The sequence below is a fragment of the Haplochromis burtoni genome, unplaced genomic scaffold (assembly GCF_018398535.1).
Source record: "Haplochromis burtoni strain Fernald_Lab_line unplaced genomic scaffold, NCSU_Asbu1 Contig_23, whole genome shotgun sequence".
Lineage (NCBI taxonomy): Eukaryota > Metazoa > Chordata > Actinopteri > Cichliformes > Cichlidae > Haplochromis > Haplochromis burtoni.
Genome location: NW_024582384.1, coordinates 477,351 through 492,023, shown reverse-complemented (window position 1 = coordinate 492,023; position 14,673 = coordinate 477,351). Strand labels below are relative to the sequence as shown.

At 41.9% G+C, this 14,673-nt stretch overlaps 1 protein-coding gene across 3 annotated transcripts in view; it reads right to left on the bottom strand.

The window, feature by feature from the left end:
• The window catches only part of csgalnact1a (chondroitin sulfate N-acetylgalactosaminyltransferase 1a), a 35,495-nt gene extending 22,209 nt beyond the window's left edge, over positions 1-13,286 (bottom strand). The window contains exons 1-2 of one of the 3 annotated variants that reach the window (XM_014332110.2): positions 13,127-13,286; positions 166-1,493 (exon numbers count right to left, since the gene is read on the bottom strand). In XM_014332110.2, coding sequence (XP_014187596.1) covers positions 166-976 — 811 coding nt within the window. In that variant the 5' untranslated portion in view covers positions 977-1,493; positions 13,127-13,286. Of the gene's footprint in view, positions 1-165; positions 1,494-7,252; positions 11,207-13,126 lie in introns of those variants that run through there. The other 2 variants (XM_005917327.3, XM_042218742.1) reach the window with 2 other exon arrangements.
• Between the last annotated feature and the right edge of the window lie 1,387 nt (positions 13,287-14,673).

Below are 14,673 nucleotides of genomic sequence, written 5' to 3'. Positions count from 1 at the left end.
TTGTGCCATACCGCTGCAACCAACACATTTCAAAAGGTGCAACTTTTAAGCTTTAAGCTGAGACTTTGATGCTTCTGTTGATACCATACACGTTTACCTTTGATAAAATATTTGCAGATAAACACATATTTCAGGAGATTGGGTTGAGATTTAACATACTCTCACCTTCTATGAAGTCAGATGGTGTGTAGACTTTGCTAGCTTGGGCCTTTTCCGCTGCACTCCTGCGGTCCTGCTCAGATGAAGGCGTATTGAGGCTATGCAGAGCAGTCTCTAGGACCTCCGCAAGCTCCTCTCGTTTGTCCTTTCTCACAGGCTTCTCCTCCGGATGACGCGTCAGCCCCATCTCCAGCTGGTATACTCTTTGCAGGGTGAAGCTCTCAAATGGCACTACAGCGTACTCGCTGGGCAACCTGATGCCGAAGGTCACCTCAGCTTTTGACAGCTGGGCCTTCAGGAACTCCTGTAGGTCCGCCGGCTGGCTCTTGGCTACCTGAGCTTCTCCAACACCACCTCCTTGTGAGGCAGCGCCTCCTTCCTGCCCCTCTGCTGGGCCTCCATTGGCTCTTTTCAGGCTTTCCTGTACTCCTTTCAACTGCTGACTGCGCTCCTGCAATGCCTCTTTCAACTGAGCTATCTGTTTCTTCAAGGAGGAGATGTGGAGGCGGTGCTGCTCCTCACGTTCTTGGAGGAGCACCTGGTAAGAGTGGGCACTCGGAGGACCGCCGCTGTGGGCAGGCCCAGCTCCTCCGACCCCAGCGGCTCCCGCTCCGATCTCCGGCCTCGTGCCTCCCAAGCTGGGATGATTAGATCCAGCGTGGGGTAATATATGACTCAGTGGAGGGTCATTAGAGTATGGCGGGCTGCATCTCATCACATAAAGGAGCGAAAGTGAGCAGCAGAGGAGCACCATAAGCCCCCCGACACGGGACACCCACAACAGTAGTCCGCGCCGTAACATCACTGCACGCAACATCAAAACTCACTCCTCCTGGTTAAACCCACAGAGGTATCATGTAACCTCACACACTCTGGCCTTAATGATGTCTGACTTGTGTTTATGTTCCATCACCCGGTGAGGAGGCGGGCTACATATCAGTGTGAGGTCATTTAATTTGAATTAGGTCATTGGTTCCCAACTGCCTGAGACTGTTGTGTCACTGGCAAAATAAAGGAAAAAAAAGAAAAAAGGCAGACACTTGTGAAAAAACACTTTCGTCCTTTCTCTTGGTCCAATTAGCTCCATGGTCTGTGAGAAGAAACTGTTCCAGACACTGTTGCATCATCTGTCACTCATAAGTGACTCATCTGTTTGCTCTGACTCTCCCACTAAGTCCATGTTGTCCTCTTCCTGTCCTCCTTCCAGTATCCGAATGCTCAGCCAAATAGTCCCCTATACAAATGCGACTGATGCAGAAAGAAAGAAGAAAAAAAATTCATAGAACTCTAATCCTCAGTAGTCATCTGTTTGTTTTTTTTCCAAAGCTGTTTTCCTGACAAAGGAAACAGAAAGGACAGTTATTGGAAACAATTCTTTTTAACATTTTGACGTGCACCAGCTTTCTCTAAAAACTGGAGGGTGTGTCTTTAAATATGCACTGAATCAGAAACCGACCAGGCTACTCTGACATATTAGTTTTAGAGTGGCAAGAAGTTGCCAAACCAAGCATTGCCTCAGGACTAAAGCTCCTGGAAAACAATGTTGTCACTGAAGATATGACGCCGTAAGTAAGGGAGCGTGAGCTTGAAACTCCAGAAGTTATAGTTCATATGTGCTAAGGTAGGTGTGTGTGTGTGTGTGTGTGTGTGTGTGTGTGTGTGTGTGTGTGTGTGTGTGTGTGTGTGTGTGTGTGTGTGTGTGAGAGAGATAGAGATCAGGGAATAGAGAGGAAAATATGTATACACCTATGCAGCTATTTGTACCTGCAGTGTGTGTATTGGTATGTGCACATGAAGTGCACTGTAGTGTCATATTATTGCTCTTTATGTTTCCACAGTCATGCAATAAAGACAGTAAAGTAAATACACCCTTACTTTCTCCATATGAATTAAGAGAGTTATTATCAGCCAGGTGCTGTTGATGCAATTGATGAACTTATTGGCATAAAGCTCAGATTATGCAATGCTCAGACAAACTGCAAAAAATCAAAAAGCTACATCTCCGACTCTGCAGTCCTCATTTAACATGTTCATGTTAAAGTTAACCACAAGATGTCTGGTTTGTCCACCATTTGGCAAAAACAAAACACAGCATATCGGCACAAACACCTCATACCGAATGTCAAGCACTGCACAGTGGAGTGTTGACTTAGATTGCAGACTTGGGACCTGGGCACCTTGCAGTCATTGAGTCAATCATGAACTCTGTAGAGTCTTCTGGAGACAAATGTGAGGCCATCCATGTGACAATTTGTCAACTGGCACAAAATTGTAATGCAATAGGACAAAGAACAGCAGCAAATCTAAAACAGAATGGCTGAAAAAAAGAAAAGAATCAAGGTGTTGCAATGACACAGTCAAAGTCCAGACCTCACCTGGACTGAGGTGCCGCAGTAGGCCCTTCAAAGACAAATAAATGTATTTAATGAATGCTTGCAAAACTCAACAAGCAACATTGTAAAGAAAAGTGGTTCAAATTTCCTTTATAGCAATGTGAGAGACTGATAGCCATATAGAAAACCATTAGTTCATGTTATTGCCTCGACATGCTTCTGAATGATGGGTTATGCATTGTTGTTTTTTTCGAGGACTATATTTATACTTTCCTCACAAAAGCTCTTGAGCAGCATTTTTACTGGGATGGCTTTGTGGATAGCAACGTTAGTTGTTTGGACCACCGTTTTAGTCCCCAGATGATGAACAATAACAAATTTTGTGGGCTTGGTTAGAATATCCCATCGATTTATGTTCCGAAAGAAAAACTGTAATAAAAGTGATGATCTTATGACTTTTTGTCTGGCACAGATGGTAAAATAACAACTTGTCCCAAAAAAGGAACCGTCATCCCAAAAAGACTTGATCTAGCCATGTTAGAACATTTAGTCAGCACAAAATTGATCTTACACAACAGACGAACATTCACCGCTACCAGCCAAATGCAGATACAACCACTGACATGATCAGCACCAGACGTGCTTTGTGTTTTGTGGTAATCCAAAAACGTCAAACGTCACAAAGTAAAACTAAGTGGTGAACAACAAGCTGTAAAGTTTAAGCGATAACTCTGTACTTTATGTCTTCTGCGTGGGAAAGGTGAGCAGCAGTATGGTGTATCTGGATGTCTGAATGCAAGTCTTGAGCATAAATAGACGTTTTGTGTGCGTGTCTATGCATATATATGTTCTTGTGGGAAGGTGTTTCAGTGTTCCTGTATGTATCTGTAAATGTATCTCTGTGTATCAGTCCCGGTCTCTCTTGACTCCCCACACAGTCAGCTCTTTGACAGGACAGCCTGAAGCTGAGCGTAATGAAAGGATTAGTATATGGCAGAAGTGAATACTGGACTGTGCTCTAACAGATGGCTGAATCAGGACAGACAGGGCGTCTCTCCAGCAGGACCTCCGCTGCTGACTTAAAAAAAATGTTTGAGGAGAGGACGCTCGGGGAAAAGTGGCTGAGTTAGTGCTGGAGAGCGTGCTGCGGCTCCTCACATCGAGTATCGTCCTTTGAATTACAGAAAAAGTCCTCATGATATCATTATATGGAGCCATGGATCTTCAAAACATGTGGCATGACATTAATGGCAGTTTAATCAGTTCATTTTGGCTCGTTCACAAAAGCTTCTCATTAGCTGAGAGTTGCAGGGAACCTCCTCTAAATAATTACATTGGTTTTTCCAGATGATTTTGACTTCCTGTAGCACAGTTGCGCTCGAACTAATGCCAGTAAATGTGATCACAAGCCATTCACACGAATTACAGCGTGTGCCTGAGTCTGGCATTGTGATGGTCAATTTCCCGTTTTTACTGAGGAACAAATGCGCTGCTTTGCATTGTCAAATGCAAGCTCGTGGTGGGAGGAGAGTATGAAGCTACAGCCAGCAGGTGATTAGGTTAGCATGCAGATTGATTATCGTCAACTGAGCCATCAGCTGACTAAGGCTGGGGTGATTGTTCTCTCCCTGCGCTATTTTAGTTTGGTTCAGCTTCTTGAAACCTTTGCAAATGTACCCCTGACAGAACAAAAGTATATGTTGTCTATGGCAATGTGGTCATTCCAAGTCATAAAGGTATGTGAGAAAGATTCATCACTGCAAAGAAGGCTGGTGTAACTTTGATTTATAAGCAGAGTCCTGCAGTCAAACCGCCGAGTCCCACCGGAATGAATGAATTGATTCAGCCCTGGTTATTTGACTCCCCACGGGGATAGCCGTGGCCTCAACACAAGAACACCGCAGAGAAATAATTACAGGCATATAGTTTCCTGTTACCATCTAGCACTAAAGTAAACGCATGCTCATAAAATGTTTATTCTCACAATGTGTCTGACATGTGCTACATCTGTGCTAACAAGCTATGGTAAAATAGTGAGAGACATTATTCAGGCCTGTGAAAAAGAAAGTAGAAGCACCTTTACTTACTTAATGCAATCATTTATCATTTTCTGTGCGACTTTATCAGTCTCTCTTAAGGCTCTGGAGGAAATTTAGCCTGCTCTTCTTTAAAGCGTTGCTTCAGTTCATTGAGGTTTGTGGACATCCGTTTATGCATAGATCTCTTAGGTTTTGTGGTTTGTTCTTTTGCAGCTTTGCAAAGCTAAGCTGTGCTGCGATCCTCTTTTTAGACAAAAGACGCTGTCCTCTGGTAATCCGTCCAAACAAGCCATACTTGTTCAGTCTTTTTCTAATTGTACTGTCCTGAACTTAAACATGTAACATGCTAACTGAGGCATGCAGAGTTTGGCATGCAGCTCTTGGACTTTCTGCAGTTTCTCCGAGTATTGCAGGGTCAGGTCCACTGTGATATTGTGACATTGTGTTAACACAATGTCACAATATCACACCAGCAAAAAACCACCAAATGTTTTTGCAGAGATAGACTCACAGACACAGTGTGAGTCTATCTAATGATGTTCATTTAATCAAGTAGTAGCAGCACTTGGCTGCTACTCATCCTCTTAATTTCTATGAAAGCAGTTAAGGATAAATTAAAAGTTTGACAGGACTGCACAGAGTCCTCTGAAAAACTTTCTTCTTCACTTTGCCATTAGTTATCATTAGTCATTATGATCTCCACCTCTCTTCCACAGTATGTCTTTTGTCCCGTTTTACTCCCCTCACCCTCAGCTGGTGCGGCAGATGCCTGCCCCTCCTTGAGCCTGGTTCTGCTGGAGGTTTCTTCCAGTTAAAAGGAGAGTTTTTCCTTCCCACTGTCACTCAATGCTTGCTAATAGGTGGTCATCTGAATGCTGGGGTTTCCTTTGTGCTATTGTAAGGTCTTTACCTTACAATATAAAGTTCCTTGAGATGACTGTTGCCGTGATTTGGCGCTACATAAATAAAACTGAAGTGAATTGACATGACTGCATGTGTTTAAAAGGAGCATATCACCACTGATGCTGTTAGGATTCTTGTGTTAGCACTTCAAGCTTCAAATCCCTTAGCCAAGTAAAGCCTCAAGTACTCTATGTGCAGGTGTGGCTATAGATTCAAAAACATTTCTAACTTGATTTAAAGTTTTCGTCTGTGCTAGCAGAAAACTTTGTTGTGGAGATCCTTCAGAGACCTGAAAACCACAGATGTCTGGATCTACCGTAAATCCAAACATACTGTTTCTCAGAAAGGAAATCATATAAACTGATCAGATTCTCAGTATAAATCAATTTCAACAGCCCAAAAAACAAACCTGCCGTGAAGTTTACCACAATAGTTCCTGTGTTTTCTCTCTGCCACCGTGTCTCTTCAACCTCCACCTTTAAGTCAGTGCCTGGCAGGGCCAACACCTGATAACAGTTTCCTGATGGTTGTTTCAGTCCTCATAGTACACTGAGCTACTCTTTTGAGAAATCTTTTCCCCGCGTTTCTTTTGCAGAATGCATCAAATACATCTACAGGCAATACGAACGCTAGTTTGTTTACCAACACATTACATTTCTTCACTTTTTGAGATGTCGCAGCTGATAAATGTGCTGTCCCCATTATTAGATATGCCGGAAATAGAAACACAGATGCAGAGAGACATCCAGTAGAGAGCGGAAAAATAATCTGCCTGTCACAAAGAAAAGAAAGTAAGGACCGAGAAAAAGAATGATTTAGTATTTGGTGACCAGATATTCCCAGCAGCAGCATCTGGGTCAGCCGCTAAAATCACTTCCTCCCCTCCCGCTGCTGTTTCCTGTCCCCAGGGGATTTATGCCTGTTTGTTTCACTGTGTGTGTTTCTACTGAAATAGGCGCATCTGTGCATCAAAAATATTGTCTTCCTCTTGACACCTGTTAGAAGTGTTGTGCTCATCTTTGTGAAAATAAGTCAGAGAGGAGATAACGTGTGAGCAAAGTGTAGCAACGAGTATTGAGAGAGTAGCTGAAGCTGCAGGAGTTTGCACAGAAAGAATGAATTTCTTCTCTGTCCGTTGCCCCATTTTGTGAGTCTCAGTCACACTTGTGAAGCAAAAATCACACGCAGGTGACAGCATATCTCTGTTTGTGTGCTCCTCTCTGTGCTTCAGGCCAACCTTTAAGTGCCTGAGGCATTTGAGAAGCAACCTCGTGACCGCAACATCGCGACAAACGAAGCATCTTAATCCCCGCTGTCATTTTTAAAGAGCAGACTGTCTTTGTTGTCTCCATCAGACCGCTCTTTCATAAAAACGTATGCACTGGGAATTCACAGTATATGTATCTTTTCAAAGGGTGTGAGTGTTTGTGTGAAAGAGAGTGCAATGGCCTGGAAAATCAGGCGGGGTGGTTGTAAAGCAGAAACACACAGAAGACACTGTACTTATACTGTTCAGGATTTTATCAGCACTTTTGCACATTTAAGCTTTTTATCTCTCATATCTGCATCTCCTATTGAATTATTATATAGTTGCACTTCAAAGTTGTAGATTTTTTCATTCCTGTTCATGGCAGCCACTGTTTTCCATTACTTTGTGCATTTTGGGTTTTGATCGTTTTCAGATCTACAGTGCACATGAGGGGAAATCTTAACAGGCTCATGCCAGAACACGCTCTGAAAAAACACATTTTACTAAACAAACAAACAAGCAAACTGTTCATAAATCTTAGTCTCTGAAAAAGAGACTTCAATACTCACCCTACTTCGCATTCAGCTGTTTTCAAGATGTGCTTGTTTATACTCCCCCACAGACATCAGTGGGGATGGTGGCAGCGCCAGACTGAAGATATAAAAGGAATGCCAGCACAGATTGCATGATTATGAGAGAAAGATAGATGTCGCCAAAGTGACGTCACCCCACAGTTTGTGGACTCCCATCTTAAGCCCAGCTGTTTTGCCTAGTGCCATGTTGGGTTTGGAAAGTAGATGTGACCATATTTTCATGCTCTCAGCTCATGACAGCACTGGCTTTCTAGCTTAGTTCCTTTATCTGTCCTTCACTGTGCAATGCTAATTTTGGCAAATAGGAAGCAGCTCAAAAACAAAACCCCAAACAAAGAAAAATGGCACTCGTGAATTATTCAAAGTGGCCGCGCCCTGAGTTATGCATTCATTTTAAACCTTAAAACAATTTAAAGAAGCGGGCTAGACGTAGGGAGGCACAGTGGTGGAGTCGTTACCACTGTTGCCTCACAGTAAAAAGGTCCTGGGTTTGAATCAAATGCTGGGGGGTTTCTGTCTTTGCATGTTTTTTCATGCCTATTTATCATATCAAAACTGGTTTTGTAACAGGCTCCAAACACGCCGTCATTTAAACACTGAAGATTATAACCCACTCACCTTTAGGGAACTGCAAATTATGCCACTTCCCGTGACTTCAGAGGTCACAGCTTGAGTGTAATGACTTGACATATCAGGAGGGGCTGCAGAGCCTCTGGTCAAGTCCAGCTCTGCCTCTACAATCACACCCATGTGATTGTCTACACAGAGCCTGCACGCAACTGTTGTCTACATGTTTCAGCTATTAATTGTCACTAGAGGGCAGTGTCCAAAATATGTGTTGCAGCACGGGAAAAGGTGAGCAAAGTTGTTTTTGTTTTTTAAATTAACAATAATACAATCTAGAACAAAGGTGAGCACAGTGTAATCTGAGAAAACAGAGAATGCCGGCTGCACACAAAAACAGTCAAGCGCCAGACTTTCCAATATTTCCGAGGTTTGTTATTTTAACAGACGGCAATATCTCTCAAAACAATCTATAAAAATTTTTTTGATTACTGAACAGTTTCTGATGCATAAACTGTCCTCCAGCAGAGCTCTTGTTGGTTTTTTTGTTTTTTTGGCCAGTCAGCCAATCAAATTTGCCACCCAGCCGGCAACTTCTCTGGAGATAACTGTATGGATTGTGACTGATCGACTGTTTCTTGTAAAAATGGTAAATGGCCTGTATTTGTATAGCGCTTTACACATCCAGTCATCCACCCATTCACACACACATTCATACACTGGTGAACCTAGTGGACTTTTTTTTTTTTTTTTTTAAATCAGCTATCAATCATTAACAAATGTGCTTTAAGTGATTCATTTATCTATTTGCACTGTTACTAAACCACAATAAGAAAGAAAGGCAAGCTTCAAAGAGCGGATCCAAGTTGACGTCTTCAAGATAAAATGATAAAAAAAAATAATAATCTTTTCAGATAATCAGCGTTCAACTTGAACATATCATAGATTGCATTTCTTCACGTCATATAATCCATGTCGAGCTACATCCGGTTGGTTTCTTTCTCTGCACACAAGCAAGTTTGTGTAGGTTGCATGCCCAGAATCCTTCAGTGGGTGCAGTCAAATACCTACACAAACAGTCACAAGCACGATACCATGTGAATCCTAGAGGGGTGTACTAAGAAGCAAGATTAATGGTTTAGCTTAAAGTCAGAGTTTCCTGTGTCATGTGGCTCTCTTTTTACCTAAATCACCAACTGGTAACTTATGGTGAACACATAAGCTGGTAGGGAGCAAACTATGGTCAGACTTTGCATTAATTTCATTCTTTTATTTACAGCATTTGTTGAGTCCAATATCGATTCCTTAATGGGCGAGTACATTTACATGTGCAAATTGTTAAGCCGCTTTTACTAACGTCACAAATTAAACCGAGCTGGAAAGTTACACTAGTGCAAACTGTGTGTTGTATTATTTGGTGACTGGGAAAATGTATAAATGTTTTTATATGTATATATTTTTTAAAAAATCTGCTTCTAAGCTTCTTTCACACTGCTGGAGTTGCAGCTACCGGAACACACAACACGTCTATCAAGTCATAAAATTTATCTCCCTATATTGTGCCGGGAAGCTAACGTCTCTGTTATCAGGATACACAACCATTAATGTTTAAATGGATCCAGTTTAAAGTTTCAGGGCTCTAATGAGCAGTCGTCATCTCAGAAATAAACAGCAGCACTGAGAGGGCGCTCAGCGATAAATTAACTTAATTAAAATGTTTACCGCTCTGTGCTTTAAATTCCAAATTAACAGTTTTTTTCTCACCTTATTTGCAAACGTGTCATATTTTAATTTTGTGTTACTACTGTTCTTTATAGAATTTTATCACCATTTTATTATCATCGTCATCCCCGATTGGAGTGGGTGCACTCATAGGAATCACTTTGTGCGGAAGAAGAGCCACATGACCCGCAAAGCAGCCACTTTTATCTCTGACTGGTATTTTTCGAGCCAGCTAATACAAAGGAAGCCTGGCTGTGTTCAACTCCCTTCATAGTAAACCCACCCAGATGCAGCCGTGCCCACTCCTCCCATCACATTTGGCGCTGCAGTGAGCAAAACTAAATATTGAAGGCAAAAAATAGGAATCTCACAACACAGGCAGGCTTCCAGGGCCAGCTAGGAGCAATAGCTTTATCTACTGTATGCAAATAAATAAATCAGAAAATTCAGTATATTGCTATGCTTTTTACTGACCATATACAATTATGAGTGGTTGCAAAAAATGTTGCGTTCTTTAAATCTTCCTCTAAGTCCCATCATTTCATATACTCATCTGTAAAGCACGTTCATATGAGAGAATATTAATCCTTTAAAAACAACCTTCTCCTCCTACCTCGGCCCTTTCCTTCCATACACATAAACTGTCTGTGAGTAACTGACCCCTGAGATGTCTACAAGCAACCGTACAAACCACAGAAGCATGCATGCTTAAACTCTGCTCCATACTGTCTGCCTCTCCTTCATCCTAGCTCTGCAGCCTCTGCCGAGTGGTATACTTGTTACCGTGCAGGGCAGGGATGTTAATGTGTTTGTGTGCTTGTTGGCCTCACTGAATATCTTCTTTTCACACAGTGCTGTCTGAACCTGCCCTCTGGCTATCTTACTGGAAAATTGGGGAACATCCTCTAGGGAAGGACAGCAGAGGAGAGGAAAGGAAAGGAGAGGAGAGGAGGAGAGATTAATTAAGATAAAATTTGAAAACGAGTGGGAAAAGAAAGTGGGTGGTGAGTTTGACAACTATATCCTCAGATAACTCGAGGGGAACTATTAAGCGAGTAGATGAGATACATGCTGCAAGGAGAAAATGAAGCAGAGAGAGGAAAAAGTCAGGATTAAAAGAGCCTGTTGGAGGGTAGGAAGGTGAGAGAAAGCTTTCTTTGATGTTTCTTGTCCCCTCAGGTGATTCTCCCTCCCATTCATTAGGGGCCGGTTTCTCCGGATCCTTCCAGTCGACGTGCCATCTGGAAGGCCCTTTAAAAAAAACGAAAACAACGAAAAAGCCTACACTCCTCTACTTCACTACAAGTGTCTGTGTTAACATGCACCGTCCAACCCCGCCCCCTGCTTTCCCTCTCTTCAAGTGCTCCATTTCTTCACGGTTAGGTTAGATTGTATCAGATTAAACATTAATGGTCCCCATGGGGAAAATGGGTCATTGCAGCAGGGAATAAAGAGTGGCAACTCTTCTGATAATAAGTTAAAAAAAAAAAAAAAAATCGAATTACTTCCCAAATTCTGCTTCACTGATGTCAGAAATTTCAACCTTTTCCTGCTTTTTATGAATGTGAAATGTCCATTAGTGCAATTGGACCTTTTATAATAGGGGAATTAATGGTACAGACTAACACACTGATATCTGACGCACTTGTCCCCCCCACCCCACCCCACCCTTCCTGCCGGCCAGCAGCAGCAAGCCTCTCACCTTATTACAGGAGAGGCTCCAGCCAGTGCAACACCGGATCTGATAAGCAGTTAAGGAAAGGGATGGATGGTTATATACACATATATACAGTGCCCGCTAATTTGCCCTTTCTGAGACGGCAGTAACTCATCCACAGAAGCACAATGAAAACCGCAATCCAATTCATAGAGGGCACAGTAAGCCTCTGCATAATCGCGATGTAATATAATAAATCGTGGTTTACACAGTGAGACACTCCCGGTGTCACGGGTCTTACCGCTGTTGACGGTGACGGTTGCAGGTGGACAGTTATAAATAGATGACAACAGATTATGGCAAGACGGCAAACAATTGAAGCTGACAGAAAATGAAGAAATCCGGCGCATCCACATTTTTTTTTTTTTTTTTACACCTGCTCATCTCAACCAGAAACACCTGCAGCCCATTCACCGTTGCTTTTCTTGTGCAATGGGAAAAAAAACTAAACAATTATGAGGCAAACTCACGACTTCCCTGTTCTCCCTGAAGCCGCACACCGCAGAACAGAAATTACCATCAGACGTTTCTCAACTCTAACCTCGCAGCAAGGCTAAGGTGAAGGCTTGTGGTTTGGCTTTAAGGGGTTACAACAGGTTTCTTTAACTGCTACCAAACCAGCTCCACCATCTGCTGTTGATAATTTATACTGTTAACTGTCAGCCGGCCCTACCAACGCAGGGCGATAAATCAGTGCCATTTATGCGATCTGCATTTAACTCAATAGTTTTCTCAAGACTGGAACCATCTGAAAGAATCAAAAGACACATAGCGAGGGTGACTGTAATATCATCAGATCTCATTTGTCACTGTGCTGCAGAGATGTTACATCAGAGCATTTGAAATGTCAATGGCTAATTATCCCGCACGACACTGTTGTCTGAAATGTGAAACACGATGGTGCAGCATGGGAAAGCGAAACTGTAAACATTCACAGACGTGCACTTAACACATAAAAGCTGATGTTATTGTCACATCAGCTTCTAAAAAGTGCACACCATGACAGACCTGTAGCACACACACACACACGGTCTGCCTGCCAACCAAACTCACACGCTAAGTAATCCCTCAAGTTTCACTCTTCAAGTCTGAGGAAAAAAAACAATCTACTCTGCCAGCATGCAAACCAAATATTTCAGGGTGCTAGGTACTTGTTAGTAAGCGCACTAAGCAGGATTAGAGCCTTTTCTGTGATAAAAACCTCCAGCAGTGTGTACTGGATGTATGCGTGCGTGTGCGTGTGTGTGCGTGTGTGTGTGTGTGAGAGAGTGAGAGAGAGCAGGAGAGAGAGAGAGAGTGAGATTCAGTGGGATACTGTTAGAAAGAAGCCTACACTTTGACTGAGTGCATGTAATTTTATTATCTGGGTCTGCTCAGCTGAAATCATTGTGGGTGATGTTTTGTTCAGATCCTCTATGTGGTTTTGGTCTGGAGTGACCTTACACATGAGTCACTGATTGGACCCCGTCAGTGATTAGTAGCTATTAAATATTAGTGTGGGATGGATGAATTAAATGTCAGAAAATGCGCTGCTGCAAAAACAAACACAAGTTAAATTCAAAATTGTGGACACATTTTTGCACGTTTCTTTGCCTCTTCCTGATATCTCCATAAAGCGCATTAGGGGGGGGAAATGACCTGATAAGTTGGGCGTAATTACGCACAAAAAGTTGATCGCTAAACCCTGTAATTACAGACAATCCAAATATAAACTAACAATTTGCACTGATAGGTGAGAATAACTCCGCACATGTTCCCTATTAAAATATTAGGCTTTTGTTATTTTACAGTACGGCTATCGACAGGCTACATCTGTATATCAGCGTCCTCTCATGCGGACAACTTACCTCTTGTCCCAGCAGTCGTCAGTCCGGTCCACTGTGAGCGGAGCGGAGGTTTGTTTAGTCCCGGTGCTGTGGAACCGTCCTGCAGCCCTCCACCGGTCCACAGACGACTCTACGGTTGTCCAGGAGCGGGTGTGAGCGTTTGTACCGCGGAGCAGCGAGAACAGCACCGGAACACAAGAAGCCTGCTGCCTTCACAATAAAATGCACTAATTATGTATCAAGCTTTGCTAAAGCTTTTCATCCAAGCCAGTTACATTAGCTTAAAAAGAGAAATAAAAATAAAAGCACTAAAAATGGAAAATAGTGTAGTTACCTGCATTTATTCAAAGCTCCCCAGTTCATATTAGTTATTCGATTTTTGTTCAATTAAACCACAAATCCTTAAAAGCAACAATTTCTGATAATGAAACGTGGTTAAGAGTAGAAGTGATACCAAGTAAATACAGGGCCAGTATTGGCGATGCTGATCGATACTGATACTTTTAACCCATAAAGGAAACTTCTGGGAGAGCAATGTGTCATGATTTATGAAATGAATCATGATATCATTTTTGCAACTTTTGAACACATTATAATGACCACCAAATCAATGTAATGTTGTTGTTTTCATTTCCAAGAAAACGACTTATTTAATACAGCCCAGTGGGCTACATACTGAACTTAAGCGTTAAAAACAAAGTACTGATCCGCTAGTAATTAGAGATGATGTGGCTTGTTGCCATCATGATTGGAAACTGGAAACCAGCAACAACTTAACAAAAAACAAACAAACAAAAGCAATGAAGCAATGAAGACTGTGTCCCAAACTACTGCTTTTTAATTGAATGGTGATTAAAAAAAAAAAGAAAAAAAATATCCCAGCCAACTGGGGAAATTGCATTTAACATAGGGTAACTTTCCCCATTCCTTCCCCTCAAGTTGTCTTGTTTGCAGTACAAAATACTGGCGATCTGTTTGCGAAAAGTCTCATCATGCTCCTCTGTTAGTCGTCCACTTACTTCTTTGTGCCTTAAGTCATGTAAAAATCAGTTTAACAGTGAAAGGTTGGAGGTTTTTTCAAAGATGAAATTATGAAATATTTATCAAATCTCACTGTACATTAACCCCCACATGCAATGTCTACTTGTTTAACTTTACCCTTACTATTTTTATTCCGTCCATTCAGTGAGAAAGACATTGTTAGTCGCTCTCTGTGTTCTGTGTGTTTGGAAAACCAAAAAGAGTTCGTATTGCTGTATTGTTTGTTTTTCTTATGATATTGCTCAAAACAGGAAAACAATCTGTATATTCCTGGCACTACTGTAGTTTTTTTGTTTTTAAACTCAAGAGCTCTGATAATACAAAAAATATTTGTCTACATTTTCATTCATCTTTCCATGTATACCTTTCTGGCCACCCTATTATATAACTCTTCAGAAAGCTTTCTCCCCATCATGTAATTATTAATCTTACTGACTTGCCTCAGGTTTTTAAATCCGACAACTTTACTGATTAATGAATAATCTGAATGACAGCAGGTTAAATCTAGCAACAACCTTGGAGGGGGG